The following is a 27,297-nucleotide window of genomic DNA, read 5'->3' as shown; positions in this document are numbered from 1 at the left end:
CTGCTAATCGACTTCCGTTAGTGTTCAACATGGACTACTCACAAGAGTTCATGCACGGATATCGGATACTAGTAAAAACACGTCATTCTTGGAGTGATTTGTTATAATTATTGTTGTAACTAAACGTCATATAATGACTTATCGTCGGTTATGGCTTCATATAAGAGAGCTTTCTCAGGAGTGACTTGTTATCATCAATAGTTTACAAATTAAACGTGGAACACGCTTGTATTATAATTTATTGTATGCGATTTCAAGATAACAGAGCGTTGAAATTTTGTCACAAACACGTCTCCATTATAATGAAATAGCAATTAGTAATGAATGGATCAAGCACGGAAACCTTAAAGAGAAAGTACGATGACCAAAACACGCAACAAATCTCACATGATGAAGTGCTGGCACGATATAACTGCATTTCAAATGTGTATGAAGTACAAATTGCATAAAATTTTCAAGTATTGAGAAGAAATCATGGGAGCATGCTTGAAATTAGTTTTGAAAGAAAGGGAATATGGTAACACAACCCCCATCAACAAAAAAAACAAAGATTATGTGATGGGTTCCTTGACATTCTTTTTAAATTCTGTTCCCTAATTTACATCTTAAAGAAGCTAAAGCAGTTCATCAACATCCAATAGTAAATGTGTTCTTCAAGAAGATGTTACAATCAGTTCATGCTGTGCATAAGAATATTGACCTTCCCCCCCCCCCCCCCCCCCCCAGCCGGTTTTACTGTTTGTTTATTTTATTTTTGATGATTAATTATTTCATTAATGTAACAGTTTGAAGAATGGTTTGGCGGTGACTGAGTTTGTATCAACATTTATATAACCCTTTAATTCATCGTGTTTTAGTACAATGAAATAATTTAGAAATAAAAAAGTGGACAACGTCGTGGGTTCTGCAGTAGAAAATTGTAAGTTCCCATCTCGCCAAATGCAATTTTTTCCCATGTCAGAGTTATTAACATTTTCTTATGAAAGTAATAAAAGTATGTTCTGCAATATTCGATGCATTTACTGCAATACTCGATGCAACACTCCGTCTTCAGGACACGATTGGCCTACCGGGACCATCCGACCGCCGTGTCACCCTCGGTGGAGGATACGGGTAGGAGGGGCGTGGGGTCAGCACACCGCTCTCCCGGTCGTAAGATGGTATTCTTGACAGAAGCTGCTACTATTCGGTCGAGTAGCTACTCAATTGGCATCACGAGTCTGAATGCACCCCGAAAAATGGCAACAGCGCCTGGCGGCCTGGATGGTCACCCATCCCAGGACCGACCACGCCCGACAGCGCTTAACTTCGGTGATCTATCACAGAACGAAGAATGAAATAAATATTTAGCGATTTCCGAGTACGTGGTCAGGTAGAACCCTACGAGGAGAGCTTAAATTGCTCAACTCAAGTGAGCAGCAACAAAATTAGTATTGTTCGTTTTCACAAATATTTGGCACTTTATTTCCAAATAAGTGGCGACATTTGAATGTGCACTTAGGCAGGAACCTAAGAGTACAGCTTTAAATGCTAAGACTGAGACGAGCTGCAATTAAAATTAGTATTCTTCCTTCGCCCAAATTCGTGGCTGTTCATTTCCGAGTATGTGGCGATTTCCGAGTGTGTGGTTGGGTAGAAACGTAAGAGCACAGCTCAGATTGCTGCGAGTGAATCAAACATTCGTCTTCTTCCTTGTCACAAAGTCGACAGCAGTTGCAGTTGTCGATATTGCACGTGACGTCATGTGAAATGTCCGGCGCCCCAGCTGGCTTGTCCTTTATTTTACACTACTGGCCATTAAAATCGCTACACCACGAAGATGACGTGCCACAGACGCGAAATTTAACCCACAGGAAGAAGATGCTGTGATATGTAAATGATAAGCTTTTCAGAGCATTCGCCGGTGGGGACAACTACAACGTGCTGACATGAGGAAAATTTCCATCTTGATTTCTCATACACAAACAGCAGTTGGCCGGCGTTGCCTGGTGAAACGTTGTTGTGATGCCTCATGTATGTAGGAGAAATGCATACCATCACGTTTCGGACTTTGATAAAGAGGATTGTAGCCTATCGCGATTGCGGTTTATCGTATCGCAACATTGCTCTTCGCGTTGGTCGAGATCCAATGACTGTTAGCAAAATATGGAATCGGTGGGTTTACGAGGGTAATGCGGAACGCCGTGCTGGATCCCAACGGCCTCGTATCACTAGCAGTCGAGATGACAGGCATCTTATTCGCCTGGCTGTAACCGATCGTGCAGCCACGTCTCGATCCCTGAGTCAACAGAAGGGGATGTTTGTAAGAGAACAACCATCTGCACGAACAGTTCGACGACGTTTGCAGTTGCATGGATTATCAGCTCGGAGACCACGGCTGTGGTTACCCTTTTCGCTGCATCACAGACAGGAGCGCCTGCGATGGCTTACTCAACGACGTACCTGGGTGCACGAATGGCAAAACGTCATTTTTTTTCGGATGAAATTAGGTTCTGTTTACAGCATCATGATGGTCGCATACGTGTTTGGCGACATCGCGGTGAACGCACATTGGAAGCGTGTTTTCGTCATCGCCATACTGGCGTATTACCAGGCTTGATGGTATGGGGTGGCATTGGTTACACGTCTCGGTCACCTCTTGATCCCATTGACGGCACTTTGAACAGTGGTCGTTTCATTTCAGATGTGTTACGACACGTGGCTCTAGGCTTCATTCGATCCCTGCGAAACCCTACATTTCAGGAGGATAATGCACTACCGCATGTTGCAGATCCTTGTCGCGCGTTTCTGGATACAGAAAATGTTCGACCGCTGCGCTGGCCAGCACATCCTCCAGATCTCTCACCAATTGAAAACAAGTGGTCAATGGTGGCCGAGCAACTGGCTCGTCACAATAGGCCAGTCACTGCTCTTGATGAAATGTGGTATCATGTTGAAGCTGCCTGGGCAGCTGTACCTGTACACGCCATCCAAGCTCTGTTTGACTCAGTGCCCAGGAGTATCAAGGCCGTTGTTACGGCCAGAGGTGGTTGTTCTAGATAGTGATTTCTCAGGATCTATCCACCCAAATTGCTTCAAAATGTAATCACATGTCAGTTCTAGTATAATGTACTTGTCCAATGAATACCCGTTTATCATCTGCATTTCTTCTTGGTGTAGCAATTTTAATGGCCAGTAGTGTAGAAGGCACGTTGGGAGTTGCTGACCCGCTGGCAGAGTGCACCGACACTGCCTGGAGCAGGTGGTGCAAGCACGACGGCCACACTGACGCACGTGTGTGCCACGCAGCTGACTTGGGCACCGCGCTCGTCTGGAAGCGGCTGGTTCTGCTGACCTCCGCCTCTCGCGCGGCTTCGGCGTCGTTCGCGTGGTCAACTTACGCGGCGGAGCAGCTGGCGCTACCGGGATGTCAGCCACACTCCGCATGGGGAGTGAAAACTTGTAAACTTAAAAACAAATCTTACGTATTGAAGCAAAAGGCCCCGAAACAATGTTATTTCATTGACTACGAAGCACAGACACTCAAATACCACCCCTCACTTGCGTATCAAATGGACGCTGTCTTTTTTTCCCTTCAACGTCAGCACTTAAACAGGAGCCGAAATTAGCGCACATCTGACCCGGCGGCCATCTTGTCTCGAGCTATGGAGGAACAGAGCAATGTGATTTTCTCGGATGAGTCTTGTTTCACACTATTTCCAACTTCTGGCCGAGTTTACGTCCCAAGACTACATCTACATGGGTACTTTGCAAATCACATGTAAGTGCCTGGCAGAGGGTTCATCGAACCACCTTCACAATTCTCTATTACTCCAATCTCGTAAAGCGCGCGGAAAGAATGAACGAACACCTATATCTTTCCGTACGAGCTCTCATTTCCCTTATTTTATCGTGGTGACCGTTCCGCCCTATGCAGGTCGGTGTCAACAAAATATTTTCGCATTCGGAGGAGAAAGTTGGTTATTGGAATTTCGTGAGAAGATTCCGTCGCAACGAAAAACGCCTTTCTTTTAATGATTCACAGCCGAAATCCTGTATCATTTCTGTGACACTCTCTCCCATATTTCGCGATAATACAAAACGTCTGGCTTTCTTTGAACTTTTTCGATGCACTCCGTCAGTCCGACCTGGTAAGGATCCCACACCACGCAGCAGTATTCTAAAAGAGGGCGGACAAGCGTAGTGTAGGCAGTCTTCTTAGTAGATCTGCTACATTTGTAAGTGCCCTGCCAATAAAACGCAGCCTTTGGTTAGCCTTCCCCACAACATTTTCTGTGTGTTCTTTTCAACTTAAGTTGTTCGTAATTGTAATACCTAGGTATTTAGTTGAATTTTAGGCTTTTAGATTAGACTGATTTATCGTGTAACCGAAGTTTGAGTTCCTTTTAGTACTCATGTGGATGACCTCACACTTTTCGTTATTTAGGGTCAACTGCCACATTTCGCACCATTCACATATTTTTTTCTAAATCGTCTTGCGATTTGTTTTGATCTTCTGATGACTTTATTAGTCGATAAACGACAGCGTCATCTGCAAACAACCTTAGACGGTTGCTCAGATTGTCTTCCATATCGTACATATAGAGAAGGAACAGCAAAGGGCATACAACACTGCATTGGGGAACCCCACAAATCACTTCTGTTTTACTCGAGGACATTCCGTCAGTTACTATGAACTGTGACCTCTCTGACAGGAAATCGCAAATCCAGTCACATAACTGAGACGATATTCCATAAGCACGTAATTTTACTGCGAGCCACTTGTGTGGTACAGTGTCAAAAGCCTTCCGAAAATCCAGGAGTACGGAATCGATCTGAAATCCCTTGTAAGTAGCACTCAACACTTCATGCGAATAAAGAGGTAGTTGTGTTTCACAGGAACCATTTTTTCTAAACCCATGTTGTCTGTGTGTCAATAGACCGTTTCCTTGTAGGTAATTCATAATGTTCGAACACAATATATGTTCTAAAATCCTGCTGCATATCGACGTCAACGATATGGGCCTGTAATTTAGTGGATTACTCCTACTACCTTTCTTGAATATTGGTGTGATCTGTGCAACTTTCCAGTGCTTGGGTATGGATCTTTCTTCGAGCGAACGGTTGTATATGATTGTTAAGTGTGGAGCTAATGCATCAGCATACTCCGAAAGGTACCTAATTGGTATACAGTCTGGACCAGAAGACTTGATTTTATTAAGTGATTCCGAGGGTATTTACTTCTACGTTATTCTTGTTGGCAGCTGTTCTCGGTTCGAATTCTGGAATATTTACTTTGTCTTCTTTTGTTAAGGCATTTCGGAAGGCTGTGTTTAGTAAATCTGCTTTGGCAGCACTGTCTTCGGTAGCATCTCCATTGTTACCGTGCAGAGAAGGCAATGATTGTTTCTTGCATAAATGAAATGGGCAGCCATGTATGGCAACCGCTTAACACTCAGCATTTGTCAGGTAGTCCACTATATTACCACTCAATTTAGGGATTTCCATGTTTAGAAACCACATACGAATCACCAATCATTTGGTGACTGAACTACATAAGTCCTCAACGAAATTTATCTGACATGTAAACGAATCGTGTAACAAACATCAGTCACCAGGTGACTATACTATGTAAGTACTTAACATAGCTAGTCTGTCTCTATGGAAACCTGAAGAAGTGCATGACACAACCTGTCGTGTAATTTTTTTTTTTTTTTTTTACAACCACTTCTGATCATTGCCTACCGTCACAGTCCTGTACAAGCAACAAACCAGAAGAAAAAAGTAATATAACATCGAAAGAGATTACAAAATCCAACGAGATCACACAGTCAACGTCGAATAAATTACAAAAAATTAGTCACAAAATCACATGTCTACGAAGAATAACTTGGTCATATAAAAAAAAATGTGTAGAACAGTGAACATCATTTTTCTATAATACAGCAATGTTGCTCAGTCAGTGGCAAGCAACAAACTGGCTCTCAAGTACACAGGTGCAACCAAAGTGGTCGCCAAAATAACAGGCCAAGATCATACAGGGGAAGTCCATATGTGTGCAGAATAACATGCAAAAATCTCTATGTAATATTATTAAGTAAGTAGTGTAAGACCACAACAATAATAAATCAGCCATTTTCGTGTAGGTATTTTTTCTGATCACCGAAATATATTTACAAGGCATACATTTTTCTTTAGATATATATGCCACACAAACATAATACCGAAAAGAGTGCACATACGCGAATAAAGGGTGTATCACACGAACTGAAGCCAGGCAACCTGGTAACATCAAATACTTGAAAATGTATTAGAATCCATATCCGTGAGAAGGTTCAAGATTCTATGTCAAATTAAAAGAAAATACATAACTTAATAAAACATTAATAAAAAGTATAATGCAATTAAATGCATAATTCCTCCTTCGATCTTGCGCTGAAGTATTGTAGAAGTTGGCAAACCAAACTTCACAAAACTAAAGATAAAGCTCGTATCTTATAAGAAGCTCGATAGTTAAACCTAATGAGTCCAGTGTAATGAAATCATTCTAAGAAATATAGTAACACATCTAAGTCTAATGTTTCATAATTTCTCAACATTATGAAGAGAATGCAGTACAGCAGTCAATAAATACTCATGTCATCTAAGTATCCAGAAGTAAATACACAACAGTATTTAATTTGATTTTGCATACACACTATGTCATCAAAAGTATAAGGACCCCTGACTGAAAATGGCTTATAAGTTCGTGGCTACCTCACGAATGCTGGAATTCAGTATGGTGTTGGCCCACCCTTGGCCTTGATGACAGCTTCCACTCTCGCACCCATACGTTCAATCAGGTGCTGGAAGGTTTCTTGGGCAATAGCACCCCATTCTTTACGGAGTGCTGCACTGGGGAGAGATATCGACGTCGGTCGGTGAGGCCCGACACGACGTCGGCGTTCAAAAACATCCCAAAGGTGTCCTATAGGATTCAGGTCAGGACTCCGTGCAGGCCAGTCCATTAGAGGGATGTTACTGTTGTGTAACCACTCCGCCACAGGCCGTGCATTATGAACAGGCCCTCGATCGCCATTCCCGAATTGCTCTTCAACAGTAGGAAGCAAGAAGTTGCTTGAAACATCAATGTAGGCCTGTGCTGCGACATTGCCGCGCAAAACAACAAAGGGTGCAAGGCACCTCCATGAAAAACGCGACCACATCATAACACCTCCGCCTCCGAATTTTACTGTTGGCACTACACACTCTGGCAGATGACGTTCACCATTCATTCGCCGTACCATACTCTGCCATCGGATTGCCACACTGTGTACCGTGATTCGTCACTCCACACAACATTTTTCCACTGTTCAATCGTCCAGTGTTTAAGCTCGTAACACCAAGCGAGGCGTCGTTTGGCATTTACCGGCGCGATGTGTGGCTTATGAGCATCAGCTCGACCATTAAGTCCAAGTTTTCTCGCTCCCGCCTATCATAGTACTTGCAGTGGACCCTGGCGCAGTTTTGAGTTCCTGTGTGATGGTCTGGATAGATGTCTGCCTATTACACATTACGACCCTCTTCAACTGTTGGCGGTCTCTGTCAGTCAACAGACGAGGTCGGCCTGTACTCTTTTGTGCTGTACGTGTCCGTTCTCGTTTCCGCTTCACTATCACATCGGAAACATTGGACCTAGGGATGTTTAGGAGTGTTGAAATCTCGAGTACAGACGTATGATACAAGTAACACCCAATCACCTGACCACGTTCGAAGTTCGTGAGTTCCGCGGAGCGTCCCCTTCTGCACTCTCACAATGTCTAATGATTACTGAGATCGCTGATATGGGGTACCTGGCAGTAGGTGGCAGCACAATGCACACAAGGTACTTAACAGCTTAAGTACTATAGTCTCTTTGTAATGTTATGTACTTAAGAAGTATGTGATGCTGTATTCCTTCACGTGACTTCATTACATTGGACTTATTATGTTTAATTATTGAGCTACTTATGACATATGAGGTTTATTTTCACTTTCATGAAGCTTGGTTTGACATCTTGACTTTCAAAATAAGTACAGAGGACACCTTTCACATTTAATTTCATTGTATTTTTCCTCTTCATTATTTCTTGAATTATATTTTCAATGACTTGTCACGGAATATTGAATCTATTTACTGTACTTCTTGTGTATCTGCAATGTGATGCAGCTTCAGTTTGTGTCTTATACCTTATTCTTGTGTTTGTGCACAGTTTTTCTGTAATATGGTTGAATGACTTATAAATAAGGAATATGTTCGCCTTGTACATCTATTTTGGTCATGGGAAAAACAATCCCTACGTTGAACATGGCCATTATACTCTTGTAATTTTATACCAACGTGGGACCTAGTATTAGGTAAAAATAGTTCTGTGCTACCATCCACATGTACCAACTTTGTCTGTATGATCTTCGGTCTTTTGGCTTGTTGAGTGCAAACTTGACAGCCACTGCATCGAACTATATTTCTCTATTACTGGAAAATTATGTTACCTGTTTCACACATTTTTACTGTAATCATGTTTTTCTTCGTATATAGAGACATGTATGACATGTCTACATCTACATCTACATGGCTACTCTGCATTTCACATTTAAGTGCTTGGAAGAGGGTTCATCGAACCACAATCATACTATCTCTCTACCATTCCACTCCCCAACAGCGCGCGGGAAAAACAAACACCTAAACCTTTCTGTTAGAGCTCTGATTTATCTTATTTTATTTTGATGATCATTCCTACATATGTAGGTTGGGCTCAACAAAATATTTTCGCATTCGGAAGAGAAAGTTGGTGACTGAAATTTCGTAAAAAGATCTCGACGTGACGAAAAAGTCTTTGCTGTAATGACTTCCATGCCATTTCGCGTATCATATCTGCCACACTCTCTCCCCTATTACGTGATATTACAAAACGAACTGCCCTTTTATGCACCCTTTCGATGTCCTCCGTCAATCCGCCTGGTAAGGATCCTACACCGCGCAGCAATATTCTAACAGAGGACGAACGAGTGTAGTGTAAGCTGTCTCTTTAGTGGACTTTTTGCATCTTCTAAGTGTCCTGCCAATGAAACGCAACCTTTGGCTCGCCTTCCCCACAATATTAACTATGTGGTCTTTCCAACTGAAGTTGTTCGTAATTTTAACACCCAGGTACTTCAGTAGAATTGACAGCCTCGAGAATTGTACTATTTATCGAGTAATCGAATACCAACGGATTTCGTTTGGAACTCATGTGGATCACCTCACACTTTTCGTTATTTAGTGTCAACTGCCACCTGCCGCACCATACAGCAATGTTTTCTAAATCGCTTTGCAACTGATACTGGTCTCGGATGATCTTACTAGACGGTAGATTACAGCATCATCTGCGAACAACCTAAGGGACCTGCACAGATTGTCACCCAGGTCTTTTATATAGATCAGGAACAGCATAGGTCCCAGGACACTTCCCTGGGGAACACCTGATATCACTTCAGTTTTACTCGATGATTTGCCGTCTATTACTACGAACTGCGGCCTTCCTGACAGGAAATCACGAATCCAGTCGCACAACTGAGACGATTCCCCATAGGCCCGCAACTTGATTATAAGTCGATTGTGAGGAACGGTGTCAAAAGCTTTCCGGAAATCTAGAAATACGGAATCAACTTGAGATCCCCTGTCGATAGCGGCCATTACTTCGTGCGAATAAAAACCTAGCTGCGTTGCACAAGAGCGATGTTTTCTGAAACCATGGTCATTACATATCAATAGATCGTTCCCTTCGACGTGATTCATAATGTTTGAATACAGTATATGCCCCAAAACCTTCTGCAAACAGACGTCAATGGTATAGGTCTGTAGTTAGATGGATTACTCCTACTACCCTTAAACACTGGTGCGACCTGCGCAATTTTCCAATCTGTAGGTACAGATCTATCGGTGAGCGAGCGTTTGTATATGATTGCTAAGTAGGGAGCTATTGTATCCGCGTAATCTGAAAGAAACCTAATCGGTATACAATCTGGACCTGAAGACTTGCCCTATCAAGCGATTTGAGTTGCTTCGCAACCCCTAAGGTATCTACTTCTAAGAAACTCACGCTATCAGCTATTCGTGTTTCAAATTCTGGAATATTCCATTCATCTTCCCTGGTGAAGGAATTTCGGAAAACTGCGTTAAATAACTCCGCTTTAGCGGCACAGTCGTCGGTAACAGTACCATCGGCAGTGCGCAGCGAAGGTATTGACTGCGTCTTGCCGCTTGTGTACTCTACATACGACCAGAATTTCTTCGGATTTTTTACCAAATTTCGAGTCAATGTTTCGTTGTGGAACCTATTAAAGGCATCTCGCATTGCGTAATGTTGTGATTGCAATTTTTTCCTAAGTATTTGAAGATGAGTGTGTAATCTCATTGTGTTTTGTATTCTGTTTCAATGTTACATTGCGTTTTCCTTCCGGTTTCTCATTACAGTACTATGAAGATAGCAATGACCCAAACTGGCCCTAATAAATAATTCTTACAGGACATCACTGTGTCATACATTTTTCCAAATATATATGTGCTGCACCTGGAAAAATATGATTGTTGCATGGAAACTTCTTAAGAGACACTATTCGTTATGTGATAGTACTATTCAAACACTCAATATATTTGGTCTTCCATCTAAGGAAAGCACATAAGAAGCAGTAATCATCAAGCGAATGTACTGTCTAAGCACTCGATATAGGTAGTCTGCCTTGTACAGGAACTGGGGTCTAGTTTAGCAGGGGATACAACCCGTCAGCTTTGACCAATGACGTCAGAATTGGCCAGAGAGTATGTATTACAAAGATGAGAGAGCTGAGAAGAATGTACAAAAACAAAGGAATGCAAAAGAGAAAAACTGTACTTTACATATATAAGGGCCAGAAGCATTTTCACGTTAACGATACCGCGTGTTTGTATCTTTAGTATTTCTCCGCAAAATACAATGGAAAGAAATGAATGAAATATATTACTAGCAAAGAATACATCACGTTACATGTATGTCAGTTGTATCTCGAAACTCTTTAGAACTGTGTTGCTTAAGTGCAGTACGGGATACAGGTAATAATAACAATAATAATAATAACAATAATAATAATAATAATAATAATTATAATTATAATTATAATTATTATTACTTGTGTCCCGTACTGCACTTAAGCAATAAAGTTCAGCGTACGTCGATTTCTTAGTTTCAACTAGCATTGCTGTCCTGTTATTCACTTGAACGATGTATGCTCCGCTTCAGTAAACTGTAAGTGTAACACGGGATACAAATTGTAGATATGTTGTTTATTTCGTCTCCGCTGTTACCAACAGTCCTTTCTTACGTACATATCGGTACTAGTGATGACAGAAGGACCTACGTATGTAATATATGTATACCAGACTTCGGTTGACCTCTATATATTTACACTGGTAATGAAAAGGTGGAAATAGACGTAAGTTACATTTGCAACCTGTACCACAACTGAACTACACGGAGACAAGAAGACGACACATGTAAAATTCGTAACCCGAACTTCACTATGGGATACAGTTTTCTTGTTGCCTTGGACGCTAATACTATCATCCCATTCGTTACTCGAGCTATATAGCTATACGCAACATTTGTATCTTTTTCGCCAATTGACATATATAGTGTCGGTGTAAAGGCGAAGTGAAGGACGGGATACAAATTTTAGCTGTGTCGTGAGTGTAAATGCGAAGTGAGGGACGGGATGCAAATTTCAGTTGTGACAAGGGGTTTCGCCTGTGATATAGCAAGTACACATTCGAAAATGTTGTACTGAGACTAGTGCTGGGAAACGAAAGAATATCGACAGCTGAGAAATTTCTATTACGCAATGTCAAAATAGTGAAATACAGTGAAAGAAGCAAATGGAAACGTGAACTTACCACACGGAAATATCGAGGAATAACTGAAGCTCGCCTAGACAGACAGTAACGAAAATTACATACCTACAAACAGACAAATCCATTCGTATAAACGAAAATAGGACAGTATAAATTGTTCTGCAATAACAAACTAATACTCCAAATTACCTCAATATCATTGCGAATAATTTTAATGTACAATGATAGCGCGTATCCGGAACACAGAACTGTTTTATTATCTGTGCCTCGAAGTGAAGACATTACTATCTATGACTAATGTATGACGTCATTGGTCAAAGCCAACGGGTTGTATCCCCTGCTTCACTAGACCCAGGAACAGTGTGAAAAACACTATATGTTAGGTATAGCAGTAAAGAGCAATCAAAATATGTAGCCTGCTATGTATGGAAACAATATAGGAAGCGCTAATAATCATCACACTACGTAACCACACATTACTGGTGATCTGTGTACTTTAACCATGTCAGAAGCTCTATTAGGTGATCGTACTATTTACATCCTCTATACAGGGTGTTACAAAAAGGTACGGCCAAACTTTCAGGAAACGTTCCTCACACACAAAGAAAGAAAATATGTCATGTGAATATGTGTCCGGAAACGCCTACTTTCCATCTCATTTTATTACTTCTCTTCAAATCACATTAATCATGGAATGGAAACACACAGCAACAGAACGTACCAGCGTGACTCCAAACACTTTGATACAGAAATCGTTCAAAATGCCCTCCGTCGCATGGAATCCCTGATGTGCTGATGCAGCCCTGGACAATGGGGTATTGTATCACAGCCGTCCACAATACGAGCACGAAGAGTCTCTACATTTGGTACCGGGGTTGCGTAGACAAGAGCTTTCAAATGCCCCCATAAATGAAGTCAAGAGGGTTGAGGTGAGGCACATGTTCTAGCAGCACAGGTAGAGTATCCCGTATGAAATCATGATAACATGCTCCATTAAGCGTAGGTGGAAGAACATGGGGGCTCAATCAAGACATCACCAACAATGCCTGCCCAAACGTTCACAGAAAATCTGTGTTGATGACGTGATTGCACAATTGCGTGCCGATTGTCGTCAGCCCACACATATTGACTGTGAAAATTTACAATTCGTTCACGTTGGAATGAAGCCTCATCCGTAAAGAAAACATTTGCACTGAAATGAGGATTGACACATTGTTGGATGAACCATTCGCAGAAGTGTACCCGTGGAGGCCAATCAACTGCTGATAGTGCCTGCACACGCTGTATATGGTATGGAAACAACTGGTTCTCCCGTAGCACTCTCCATACAGTGACGTGGTCAACGTTACCTTGTACAGCAGCAACTTCTCTGACGCTGAAATTAGGGTTATCGTCAACTGCACGAAGAATTGCCTCGTCCATTGCAGGTGTTCTCGTCGTTCTAGGTCTTCCCCATTCGCGAGTCATAGGCTGGAATGTTGCGTGCTCCCTAAGACGCCGATCAATTGCTTCGAACGTCTTCCTGTCGGGGCACCTTCGTTCTGGAAATCTGTCTCGATACAAACGTACTGCGCCACGGCTATTGCGCCGTGCTAATCCATACATCAAATGGGCATCTGCCAACTCCGCATTTGTAAACATTGCACTGACTGCAAAACCACGTTCGTGTTGAACACTAACCTGTTGATGCTACGTACTGATGTGCTTGATGCTAGTACTGTATTGCAATGAGTCGCATGTCAACACAAGCACCGAAGTCAACATTACCTTCCTTCAATTGGGCCAACTGCCGGTGAATCGAGGAAGTACAGTACATACTGACGAAACTAAAATGAGCTCTAACATGGAAATTAAGCGTTTCCGGACACATGTCCACATAACATCTTTTCATTATTTGTGTGTGAGGAATGTTTCCTGAAAGTTTGGCCGTTGCTTTTTGTAACACCCTTTATAAGTGGTACACGGTGTACGGAAATTGCTTGAGAAACTCTGCTCTTCAGGTGATCGTACTATGTGATCACTTAATATATGCAGTATACCACGATGGGAACATTTTAATAAACATTAATCATTGGATGACCGTGTAATACGATTACTCAACGTCAGTAGAAACACCAATCATTGAGTGATCATATTATTTATGTACTCATTATTTATGCTTTATCGCGTATGGAGCCATGTAAGAACACAAATTATCATCTGACTGTTCTTGTAAGGAATCAAAGTCTCAAAATATTTAAGTTGCCATCTCTGGAAACCATGTTAGAAACGGCGATCATGAGGTGATCGTACTATGTATGCACTAAGTGTAGGTAAGTTTTTGTACAGAAACTGCTGTAAGGCGTTTGGATTTAAGGATCTTACAAGATCTTGATCCATAACGACAGGACGATATAGAATGAGATCCTAAAAAAATAATAATTGCATTATATCAACAAATGGCAGTTGCAGTTAATCTCATGTACCGAAAACTAACAAAACTATATCTACCAATATACGGACTGGCATGAAGGAACAATTTAAAGTAAAACACATTTTGGAAACGAAACGAGCATATGGTTAATGATATCATAGAAATCCCATTTAGCAAGAGAACGGCGAGCTTCAGCACAGAAAGGGATAAGGCCAGAACAATACATTATGTCTTTTAACGTAAATAAGACTGGGACCGAGGGTAAGTGGCTGCACGTCATTAACAGGGCTAGGCTGTGACCCAGCAAGAAAAATTAAAATGTATGCACCTCTTGCAAGACGGTGATTGGCTGAAGCCATACTTGGGGTCGCAGACGCTACACTGTGATAAGGTCCCCATAATATAAAAGCATTTTGAGACCTAAAATTAAGGTTCTCTCTCTCTCTCTCTCTCTTGTCTCGTGGCGGACCGTACAAGTCGGTGGAAATAAGCGAGAGCGTTGAGAACTTTGCTTTAGGTGAAGTGAGGACGATACGCTTCACGTATCGTGGCGACAGATACCAAAGTGGTAGTTAATTATTCCTGCGGGAATTTTTGATGGCAAAGAAATTGTACATGTCGCTCCGACCCATAGCGAGTGTGCAGTAGCCATTATTTTGACTAGGACAAGATAAAAGTTCTACGGAATGCAGGAAAGTTGAGACTGAGTGAAGTCAGTCAAGGTCAGAGTAGGGATTAGCGTTTCAGATCCAGCACAGAGGCAACGCCTTTGCAGATGGTAAAGTACCATCGTGCATTAGGCCACCGTGAATGATGAGTCTAGATTTTGCTCACTCCAACTTGCATACACTTTGACCATTGAATGTCAAAAGCAAGGGAACTAACCTACCCTCACATTGAGTACATGAGTTTTTTTCATTGGTTCGAAAAGTAAATTTATTTTCCACCAACTCAGTGCATTGATCAGCTACGACAACGTAGATTTAAATGAGCTAATGAGGATTTTTTAATGATCATTCTTTCCTGTGATAAAAAATTGTCATGTGTAGAGATAAAGATTTGAATAATCATCATTCCACTATGTCCTAGACTTAAATACGATGATTGGAACTTAAGTAGTGGTATCTATTTATTCACAACCGATGCAAAAGGGTTACATGTTTGCACCTGTTACTGTCCTTCAAAGTAGTCAGCAGCGTTGTGTAGATCCCGTTGCCAGCGATGTAGAAGGCATAGTATACCGTTAGCAGAGCCTGTTCTGTTGATGGTGCGGATGTAGCAGTCGAATCTCTGGAACAGTTCTGAAGCGAATGCCACGATATGGTTCCTCTATTTGAGAATCAAATCAAAGTCACAAGGAATTAAGACTGAGGAGTATGGTGGATGGTACAGTACTTCCCAGTCCCATTGACCGAACATAGGAGCCACAGCTTGCACTGTATGCGTCCGTGCCAAATGATGAGTGTGTTGCACAGAAACTGTCGCTGCTTCTATCGAAACGCTGGTCGCAGGTGATGCCCCAAAAACGAACAGTAGTACTGTGCCTTCACGGTCTGCCGTGGAGGAACATAATGCTTTAGGAAAACACCATCACCGTCGTACACGAGAATCACCATAACTTTAGACCGCTCCATTCGCACCATCAACAGAACAGGCTCTGCTAACGGTACACTAGGCCTTCCACATCGCTGGCAACGGGTTCTACATATCGCTGATGACTACCTTGAATGACAGTAACAGGTGCAAACATGTAAATCTTTTGTATCGGACTGCGCAGAATAGCCGCGCGGTTTGAGTCGCCATGTCACGGATTGTGCGGCCCCTCCAACGGAGGTTCGTTTCCTGCCTTGGGCATGGGTGTGTGTGTGTTGTTCCTAGCATATTTAAGTTAGTTTAAGTAGTGTGTAAGTCTAGGGACCGATTACGTCAGCAGTTTGGTCCCTTAGGAATTCACACACTTTTTTTTTGTATCGGTTGTGAATAATTTATTATTCAAGTTCGAACCCAAGTATTTTGTTATTAAGTGTCAAAAGTAATTGAACATGATTGTTATCACTTGACCCCTGAAAGCGACAGTTGATAAATTATGTGGAAAAAAGGGGAATAGCCGTGTTATCTTTCTAGAATAGACCCCAAACTTTCAGTTTTATTAATTCGTGCATTCCAGGTATGTGACAGCAGCATTTCTAATGATTTTTGTTACGATCCGCACCTGATATTAGTTGCCATACAGAGCCAAGATCATATTTATCTAGAATGTCTGTTTGACACCCTGGGCTTCAGGAGACAGTTCAGATGTTTTGTCCATTTGCGCGCTAAGTGGTAAGCTAAGTTTGCACATACGACACTACATAAGAAACAGTCATTTTAACGTGAGAGTAAAACCCTAGAAAGGATGTTGTTCTCCAAGTAAATCAGAAATCAACAATTGCCGCCGTATTTGTCGATCTAATGGAATCTGCTTCTTTCTCTATAAGTCGCTAAACTGAAACCTCTTGTAAATTGCATTTTTCAGAATCTGTAATGAGGGTGTTGATTATAAACCGATTCCGATAACTGCAGCTAAGGGCCAGGCAGATGGTAGAAACAAGAAATATGATTTAGATGAAGGCAGTCATATGCCTAAAATTACGTGACGCCTTATGACAGTTATTCAATACCTGGTAATTTTTTTAATCCAAATCAATATTAGAAATATCAGAATGAAGCTTCTTATAGTGGCCTATTACATTTGTTGAAACTTCTTTCACATACATAGAAACACAGAAAGAAATGAAATGCTGAAAATGATTCGCCGAATATCTGTATAATTTTGATAAAAATTTACATCAGAATTTGTGTTCAGAGGATCTGTAAGAATTTACTGTGGGCAGGAGCTCAGGAGATGATGAGAGTAGCTGCAGTTGGTCGCTGAACTCGGCGTTCCATCCTTATGACGATGCCAGCTGCCACCATGCCGTAAATGCTATGCTGATGGTCACAATTCTAATGCCTGCAAATAGAGTATCGACAGTGAGTGAATGTCGAATTAGCATCGTATGGTAATTACCGAGTACACTGACAGCTCATGCATTACAAGCAAATTTGAATATAGGCGAGTGTTTTGGGGGAAGTCCACAGTAATCGTTTGTAGCTGCCAATGTAGACTTTTGCCTGCTGTGTGCTATCGTTTCTTGGTTGAGAGATTAAAATCTCTCTCTCTCTTTCTGTTTCCCCACCTTTCTCTTCCAACCAACCACCCATCCGTCCACCCATTTCGCTAAGTTGACCATCTGGTATTTATCCAGCTGATCCTGTTCTTCGATGCTTCTGTGGGAACAAGAGACCGACCAATGAAGTGCATTTTTTTTTATTCCTTGGAAGAGTAACTGATTTTGAGTGTTGGATGTTTAGTCTTTGTTTTTCTTTAGAACAGTTGCTTCCAATTGTAAGCCTACTAAACAAATGCCACAAAGATTATGTGGGTCTGATTTCTGACCTACATAATAGGTGACGCCGAAAACAAGAACGATTTAAGTCGCAATAACGTTTTTCGGATAACATCCCTTAAGCACGGACGGCGCAAATAATTTTTTGCAAGCCAATAGTGACGGGATCGCGGAGCTGCAACAAGAGATTGAAGTTTTGTAACTGTCAACGCAGAGAAACGACAGCAAGACAACGGCCGCATGGCGAGTGCACACCCGAGCTGAAAATTTTCCGCATGTCAATTCGTTACTGTCAATTGCGCAGCGCCTAAAGCGCATCTCCATTTACGTACACCAGTGGTACATATGGTTTGCATTCTTGGGAAACATTTTCGCACAACAACGGATCGCAGAAGGCCGTGAACAATTTACGCTCGCAATTAGCAATTTGGACCAGAGAGCGACGAAATAGTTTGCGATGTGATTCTTCTCCCACCTGATCAACAAGCATACGTCGCGCTAAAGACCTCGCTAATAACTCGCTGCACGAAATGGGCTTTCACCAGTGCTTTACAAGGGAAAACGTGGGGACAGAAACGCGTTGGACTTTTCAGATATTTGCGAGCAATAGCGAGATATCTAATGAGCTGCTGCTATACGCCTGGCGACTTTAGCTTTCGTCTCAAGTACAGTTGACTTGAATAACGTATGAAGGACAACCGTTGGATAAATTACTGCAAGTAGCTGACAGAGCATATGCCACGTAGCAGTCAACTACTGTGAAATGGGCAGCACCGACAAATACTAGCTTCAAGACAGAAAATGACAGACATGCATTGGAGTTTTTTTTGGAGGAGTTGAGCCGCCACGTCTTATCTACCGTCACCGGACATCGATAGTTACAGACCACAATGGGAAGAATTGCCGTGCATTTACAGAACTTGAAGTTACCGAGGGAGTCCGATAAGAAGAAGCGATCGCGTCGTTCGTCCAACCTACAGCCGCTAGGCACCACTTAAGTTTTGGTGGTTGGTTTAAGGGGAGGAGGGACGGAGGGGAGGAACCAAACTGCTTGGTCATTGGTCCCTTGTTCCTATAAAACAAGACCACAAGGGAAAGAATTAAAAAAACTTGCAGCACAAAACCTGCACAAAAGAGAAAACCACAAGAACTACAGAAGGGCAACAAACACAAAAATGGACAAAATTAGACAAGGAAACCACAGAGAGACGCAAGAAACAGGTTGAAATGAATAAAACAAGAGAGCAGATGACCATGGCTGGCTGACCACGAGAATAAAAAAAGATATGCCAGCTTCTCTGCTACACATTAAAACCTCCAGCCTAAAAGCACTAGGGTAGAGAACAGAGATATATAAACGACATATGCTAAAACTTAGAACGATAAACTGAATCAGCCGATCAGCCGTTGTCACCTAAAAGTAAAGGTAACGAGTCCAGTAAGTGAAGATTCCGTCACAGAGCAGCCAAAATAGGACACTGCAACAGAATGAGGGCCACCATCAACCGGCTGCCGCGGTTCTTCACGGTAGAGGAGGTAGCCGTAGATTATCCAAGCATGGCTGAGGCGGCGTTAGCAGAGGACCACCGAGTCACTGTGAGACGACTTCCACACACCCATAGTCACCTTTATGGTATGCAGTTTATTGGGCATACCTATATTATGCCACTCCATATCCCAAATTTGAAAAACGTTGTGGGGTAATATCGAGTGCATGTCAGTTTCAGGGATGGTCATCTCCAGAAACTGTTTCCGAGTAGCCTGGTCAGCTTGTGAGCAAGCTCATTTCCTGGGATTCCAATATGTCCCAGGGTCCAAAGAAACACCACTGAACAACTGGACCATTCCAGGGCATAGATAGACTTCTGGATGGTTGCTGCCAAAGTATGGCTAGGGTAGCACTGGTCAGTAGCCTGTAAGCTGCTCAAGAGTCAATACAGGCAAGTAAGGACACACTGGGCTAGGATTGGATATTCTCAAAAGCATGGGATATGGCCACCAGCTTCTGTAGTGTCAAAACTGCAGCCATCCAGCAAGGAGCGCTGTTCAGTACGTCCTGCATGAGCATAGGTGAAGCCAATTTGACCATCAACGTTATATCCGCCGGTGTAGACTACTTCAGAGTCCTGCGACGCGTCAGGAATCGAGAGAAAGTAATAGCGAAGAGCCTTAGGAGGAGCTGTGTTCTTAGGGCCATGCGAAAAGTCGAGCCGAAGCTGCGGCCTAGGTATACACCATGGAGGTGTTCGTGAATGGACCCGGTGCTGAGGTGATAAAGGAAGGCATTGGACGCAAACAGTGATGATAATCCCTGACCCGAGCCGCCGATGCGGGGGATAAGCTGCCGTGGTTGGGAAAAGAAGGTGGTAACTTGGATGCTCAGGAGAGCTACGATTGTGCGCGAGTTAACCGGCGAGCAATTGTCGGCGCCTTACCTGCAATGGAGGGACTCCAGCCTCCGTCAGTATGCCGATCACCAGACTCGTCCTAAAAGATCCTGTTGCTTGTCGAACCCCACAGTGGTGCACTGGGATTAGGAATCGCAACGCTGAGGGCGCCACCAAACCATGAACGAGACTCCCATGGTCAAGGCGGGACTGAAGAAGTGTTTTTTATAGCCGCAGGAGTGAAGAGCGATGTGAACCTCAGTTGGTGTTGCTGAGGCAACAGAAGGCATTAAGGTGCTGCCAGCACTTTCGCTTGAGTTGACGAAGATGAGGAAGCCAAGTCGATCGGGTGGCGAACACCAGTCCTAATAACCGATATGTTTCCACTACAGTGAGTGGAGCGTCATCAAGGTGAAATTATGGTTCCGGATGAATGGTGTGACTCCGGCAAAACTGCATGACGCACGACTTCGCGACTGGAAGCTGCGGGTTAGAGCCCATGACTGCACCTTATGGATGACTCCCACTCAGAAAAACCAGTACTGGAAGAGCAGTAGGAAATGCAAAAGTCTTTTGCATACAGAAACGGGAGACGGGTGGACCCACAGCTGCTGCTAGACCGCTAATGGCCACTAAAAATAAAGACTCTCAATACTGAGCCCTGCGGGACCCCATTCCCCTGACGGTACCTGTGAGTGGAATGTCCTGGGAACCGTGGACGACATCACGGTGCTAGACACCGCCGCGTCAAAATGGAATCACAAACACGAGACGCCGAGAGACAAACAATTGTGACGCTCATAACGACTCTCACGCCACTGAGGACAAACAGGGGATTGATGACCATAGATGTTAAGTCCCATAATGCTCAGAGCCATTTGAACCATTTGAGGACAAACAAGGAACCTTTCGCAGCGTAACGATAGAGACGGGAACAGGTATAACCATCTCGCCCGGCGTGTGAATCGGGTATAGCCCTAGACCACGGGTGCAGAATAATTAATTGCAGCTATAAATTCAGTGGCGAAAAGCGCTCTTGTGGATGAATTGATCGGAAAGCAGTCGCGAAAGCAAGAAGTTCTTTTTCAGTTCCTGAATGGGCGTTCAGTTACATCTGCCAGGAAGTGTTGTTAAAGCACAGATTATTCCTTTTGCAGAATGTAATGTAATGAGCGCATGGCACTGGTGGCCGGGAGCCCCTCGCGGGGCGGTTCGGCCGCGGCTCCACAAGTTCTTTAACGCCACCACGGCGACTTCCGAGTGAATGAGGATGAAATGATGATGAAAGACATACAACACCCAGTCATCTCGAGGCAGAGAAAATCCCCGACCCAGCCGGGAAGCGAGGACGCCACCGCAAGACCACGAGCCGCGGACCTTTTGCAGAATAAGAGAGTCATTATGCATTCATCTATTTGACCATGGCTAAGCCATTCATATTTCACATCCGTTCTTACACATCAAGGTGGTAAATTTGGAAACTAGGTCATGGGGTATGCATTAATAGAAATATTGCTGCAGGTTGTGACTTCTGCCTGAATAGCACTGGCTGAAGTTTCCGACTAGGGCAAGGGCCCTTCTGCGAGTCCCGACCTTGAATGCAGCCTGAAGGTGTCATAACGTTCCCTTGGAGTCACACCCTGATATGCAACACAATGTAAAAAATATTAGTCTCTTCACCTTAGAAGAGCAATCTTCTACCTTTGGAACGCGTTACCTGGTGTAGAACGTACCTGACGGTCATGTAACAATCCACTGCTGAAGGAAGTCACTGGAGTGAAGTGATGTGAATACATCAGTCAGCCATATTGAATCACCGTAAAAACACACGTCATTGTAGAAATGTGGCGTAATGTTTTGAAGTACTACCAAGGTTATAAGTTACGTTCTATGTTCTTACAACCACTAAAAGCCGACCAACTAACTTGAGTACATGAATGATTACGTTAAACCCTAGCACCCACCAAAATCATATTTGTAATAACACATCCACGAGGGTGAGTTAAATGAAAACCTTAAATTTGCAATAATAAATCGAAATTTCGCGCCCTTATCCTGTAAGTTGGTAAGAGTGCTACAAACAGCGCGCACAATGGCCTGTAGGTGGCAGCGTAGTGCAGATGCACACACACCGTCGCAGTATCAGTAGGGTAATCCTTGGTAAGTTCGTGGAATTGCTTATTTCGTCATTCTTTGTTGATTCCTCTTCACGGATTTATCAACCAGTCGCTTACCCACATACAGCTGCACATGTCCCCTACCTCTGCAGCATTTGACGCCGCAGTACCAGCGGCCTTGGCAGCCCAGAGAGTTTTCTTCCGTTGGGGGAAGTTGTCTTCCGCTTTCGCGCTGCAGAATCCCACGTATTTTCAAAGTGCCGGTTACTCCTCATATTAACAACGTAACTTTTTTTGATTTTGCACAGTTGTTTGTGTGATATAAATCAATTTTTCTGATTAAGGTTTGGGTTTTTGCTTTCGTTAGTTTAAACGTCATAGCGTTAGCTGCGCTAGTAAAAATCTTAGCACTTCAACTGCCATCTTGCGCCACCCTAGACAGTCTTCACAATTACTGGGTAATAAATGCATTTAAAATTGGATATTTAATTATTTGTAATAGCAGGTCCGTGGTATAGATAGAGCACTTCATTTTAAACCAGATTATATATTAAATTTACATGTCACGAATTAACCAAGCTATCACGAACTTAACCACTTTATTTCTTCTGCATGTTAGACGCCTCTCAAAGTATCGCAAATATGCCAACCAAAATATTATTAGAGCAGCAAGGTTGGTAAAAGATGAGAAGTACTCAATTTACAAGGCATCAAAGCAATGTGTTGTGCTACGGTCTACCCTGAAAGACTTTCTTAGCAGGACTGAAGGTGAATTTATAGGCCTTCCTGAAACCGTTTCCTTTACCTGTACAAATGGAACAAAGAATATGCAATTACACACTTTCCATGCAGGAATTAGGATTCGGATTGACTTTTATTCAGATTCGAAAACTGGCATATAAGCTAGCTACAGCAACTGGTATGAAAAATCCCTTCAATCAAGAAGAACAAGCTGCAAGGGGCAGTTGGTGGAAAGATTTTAAAACACGTTATGGGCTTACCTTAAGAGTGCCTGGAAATGTAGCTGCTTATTGATCTTCACTGAGAAATAGGTCAATAATTACTTTTATCAAAAATTAGAAGCGTTACTCACAGATCTAAGAGTTCAAGATCGTCCGAATCTAGTACGGAAGAGATGAGACAGGGCTCTCATATGTGGTGAAAACATCCAAGATCGTTACAACAATTGGCAAAAAGTATGTATATAGCAGAACATATGCTGATCGAGATGAAAATCACACATTGCTTGCCTGTGTCAATGCTAGTGGTCACTGGATACCACCTATGGTACTATTTAAGGGTGTTCGAATGTCAGAAAATCTTTTGAAAGACGTAATTTCTGGCTCCATTGTGAAACTATCACCAAAAGGGTGGATAAATGGAGAACTTTTTCTGTAACGGTTCAATCATTTCATACAATGTATACCTCCTGCAAAACCTATAATTTTAGTAAAGGATTCTAATGGATCCCATATCTCGGAGGAGGTCATTGATCTGGCCAGGAAGAACCAGATCTTTCTTCTGAAATTTCCTTCTCACACTACTGACATTCTGCAACCATTGGATGTAGGGGTATATAGACAACTTAAAAGATCACGGGGAAAATCTTTAAATGGCTACATGGTCAAGAATTCAGGTCTCAGACCCAACAGATATGATTTCCACAAATTGTTGAAACTTGCTTCCTACAGTGCTTTCAGTCCTGAGACCATCATATCAGCTTTTAGGAAGACTGGGATATCTCCATTTAATCCTGCCGCTGTGACTGATGAGGCAATAGCAATATCAAAGCTGACAGAAAAACCTGCAGAAGAGAATCTGGAGCCAGCATTAAATGATTCAGAAAGTCGTTCAGAGGTGAATGAACTTCTTGCTCTACCTGTCTTAACAGATTATGGGAACAAATGCAAGCGGAGGAGAAAGACAGACAACAAGGCAAAATGTCTGACTCCAATTGAAGAACCAGAGGTAGGACTATGCATTTTCTAAAATACTATCTCACGTGCTTCATTAACAGAGTTGACAGTTGTTCCTTTGAGTTGTTGTTTATACATTTTAATGAAATTTATTGATTTATAGGTAGGTCTATCACAAAGTATCTGCAAGATGGATGCCACGGCAGCTGACTCCTGAAATGAGAGTACGACGTTTTGATGCTTGTGAAGAACTTCTTCGGCGCTTTGAATGAGAAGGTGATGGCTTCCTTGCAAGAAAAGTTACTGAGGACGAAACCTGGGTTCACTTCTACCAACCACTTCCTCATCCACCATACTCACCAGCCCTTGCCCCTCGTGATTTCCATATGTTTGGACCACTCAAAGACGCAATGGAAGGAAAGAAGTTCCGTTCTGATGAAGAGGTACGCCACGCGTTGCATGAGTGGTTGCGCGGACTACCAAAAGAATTTTTTTCTGAAGGAATTGATGCACTTTTTAAGCGCTGGAGGACTTGCATTGAGCGTGGGGGAGATTATGTTGAAAAGTGATACAGCTTTGTACCACTTCTACAGAATAAATAATATTTAAAAAGTATTTAAGGTTTTCATTTGGCTCACCCTCGTAAATTCACATCAATACTCCTCAAACCAACTTTTGGTGATTGGCGGAGGGTATTTATGGTACCACTAACAGATTCTCCCTTTCCTAATCCACTCGCGAATGGTGCATGGGAAGAATGATGGCCGGTAAGGTACCGTGTTAACTCTAGTTTCTGCAGTTTTCTCGTCGTGGTCCATTCGCGAGATGTATGTGGGAGAAAGTAATATTTTGTCAGACTCTTCCCGAAAGTACATCTACTACATCTACATCCGTACTCCGCAAGCCACCTGACGGTGTGTGGCGGAGGGTACCCTGAGTACCTCTATCGGTTCTCCCTTCTATTCCAGTCTCGTATTGTACGTGGAAAGAAGGACTGTCGGTATGCTTCTGTGTGGGCTCTAATCTCTCTGATTTTATCCTCATGGTCTCTTCGCGAGATATACGTAGGAGGGAGCAATATACTGCTTGACTCTTCGGTGAAGGTATGTTCTCGAAACTTCAACAAAAGCCCGTACCGAGCTACTGAGCGTCTCTCCTGCAGAGTCTTCCACTGGAGTTTATCTATCATCTCCGTAACGCTTTCGCAATTACTAAATGATCCTGTAACGAAGCGCGCTGCTCTCCGTTGGATCTTCTCTATCTCTTCTATCAACCCTACCTGGTGCGGATCCCACACTGCTGAGCAGTATTCAAGCATTGGGCGAACAAGCGTACTGTAACCTACTTCCTTTGTTGTCGGATTGCATTTCCTTAGGATTCTTCCAATGAATCTCAGTCTGGCATCTGCTTTACCGACGATCAACTTTATATGATCATTCCATTTTAAATCACTCCTAATGCGTACTCCCAGATAATTTATGGAATTAACTGCTTCCAGTTGCTGACCTGCTATTTTGTAGCTAAATGATAAGGGACCTATCTTTCTATGTATTCGCATCACTCTCTCGAAATATCGGTTCTGTACCTCTCCATGATTTTGTCAGACTCTTCCCGAAAGTACTCTCTCGAAATATCGGTTCTGTACCTCTCCATGACACACCTGTATTGTTGCGTCTGCACTTGGAGTTAGTTGAACGTCTCTGTAGCGCTCTCGCGCCGAACTGCCAGAGCCTCACACAAAAGATTTGCACTAAAATTTACGCAAAAAACTTGGAATAAGTTAGTAAACAATAGTTTGCGGAGTAACATATACAGTTTTAATTCACTTCGTATCAAAAGTACCTGAGAAAAAGAAACTGGGTTAAAGTGACAAACTGCAGGCGAGTCCCTTCAGCAGCTGTGGCTACACTGATGCTCGTACAATAATTCACAAACGAACGCTGCGCTACCCCATGGTGCTGCTGGAACAAAGGTTGTCAGCATGCGTCATTGCAGTTTGTAAATTCACATTTTCGTATTTCTTAATAGCAGCCGGTATGAAATTGCGAACTTACAAACTGCAATGACGCAACCTGGCAACCCATAGAGTAGTGCAGCGTTCGTTTGTGAATTATTGTACGACCTTGCATATGATGCACTGCATTCCAGAGAAAAGCCAGCTAGGTTATAAATCATGAAAAGATTCCAAAGCAAAAAGTACAGTATTAAAAGCTATTCACACAATACTGTACCCGGAAGTAAACAGTATACATTTAACAACGTTTTTCGTGATGCTTCGTAACGATGGTATTATTGCATGTTCTAGAATAAAGAATCTCGATGATGATGGCGGTATTTCTCTGAATATACATTCCTGGAAATTGAAATAAGAACACCGTGAATTCATTGTCCCAGGAAGGGGAAACTTTATTGACACATTCCTGGGGTCAGATACATCACATGATCACACTGACAGAACCACAGGCACGTAGACACAGGCAACAGAGCATGCACAATGTCGGCCCTAGTACAATGTATATCCACCTTTCGCAGCAATGCAGGTTGCTATTCTCCCATGGAGACGATCGTAGAGATGCTGGATGTAGTCCTGTGGAACGGCTTGCCATGCCATTTCCACCTGGCGCCTCACTTGGACCAGCGTTCGTGCTGGACGTGCAGACCGCGTGAGACGACGCTTCATCCAGTCCCAAACATGCTCAATGGGGGACAGATCCGGAGATCTTGCTGGCCAGGGTAGTTGACTTACACCTTCTAGAGCACGTTGGGTGGCACGGGATACATGCGGACGTGCATTGTCCTGTTGGAACAGCAAGTTCCCTTGCCGGTCTAGGAATGGTAGAACGATGGGTTCGATGACGGTTTGGATGTACCGTGCACTATTCAGTGTCCCCTCGACGATCACCAGAGGTGTACGGCCAGTGTAGGAGATCGCTCCCCACACCATGATGCCTGGTGTTGGCCCTGTGTGCCTCGGTCGTATGCAGTCCTGATTGTAGTGCTCACCTGCACGGCGCCAAACACGCATACGACCATCATTGGCACCAAGGCAGAAGCGACTCTCATCGCTGAAGACGACACGTCTCCATTCGTCCCTCCATTCACGCCTGTCGCGACACCACTGGAGGCGGGCTGCACAATGTTTGGGCGTGAGCGGAAGACGGCCTAACGGTGTG

At 43.0% G+C, this 27,297-nt stretch overlaps 2 protein-coding genes across 4 annotated transcripts in view; one reads left to right on the top strand and one right to left on the bottom strand.

The window, feature by feature from the left end:
• LOC126284252 (somatomedin-B and thrombospondin type-1 domain-containing protein) overlaps positions 1–27,297 on the top strand; it is a 1,271,181-nt gene that overhangs the window by 252,584 nt on the left and 991,300 nt on the right. The window lies entirely within an intron of this gene.
• Positions 17,064–27,297, bottom strand: part of LOC126284253 (uncharacterized) — a 103,889-nt gene continuing 93,655 nt past the window's right edge. For all 3 annotated transcript variants that reach the window (XM_049983054.1, XM_049983052.1, XM_049983053.1), the window contains exon 5: positions 17,064–17,268. In XM_049983054.1, coding sequence (XP_049839011.1) covers positions 17,207–17,268 — 62 coding nt within the window. In that variant the 3' untranslated portion in view covers positions 17,064–17,206. The remainder of the gene's footprint in view (positions 17,269–27,297) is intronic.

The sequence above is a fragment of the Schistocerca gregaria genome, chromosome 8, assembly GCF_023897955.1.
Source record: "Schistocerca gregaria isolate iqSchGreg1 chromosome 8, iqSchGreg1.2, whole genome shotgun sequence".
NCBI lineage: Eukaryota > Metazoa > Arthropoda > Insecta > Orthoptera > Acrididae > Schistocerca > Schistocerca gregaria.
This window is presented reverse-complemented; position numbering and strand designations above follow the sequence as displayed.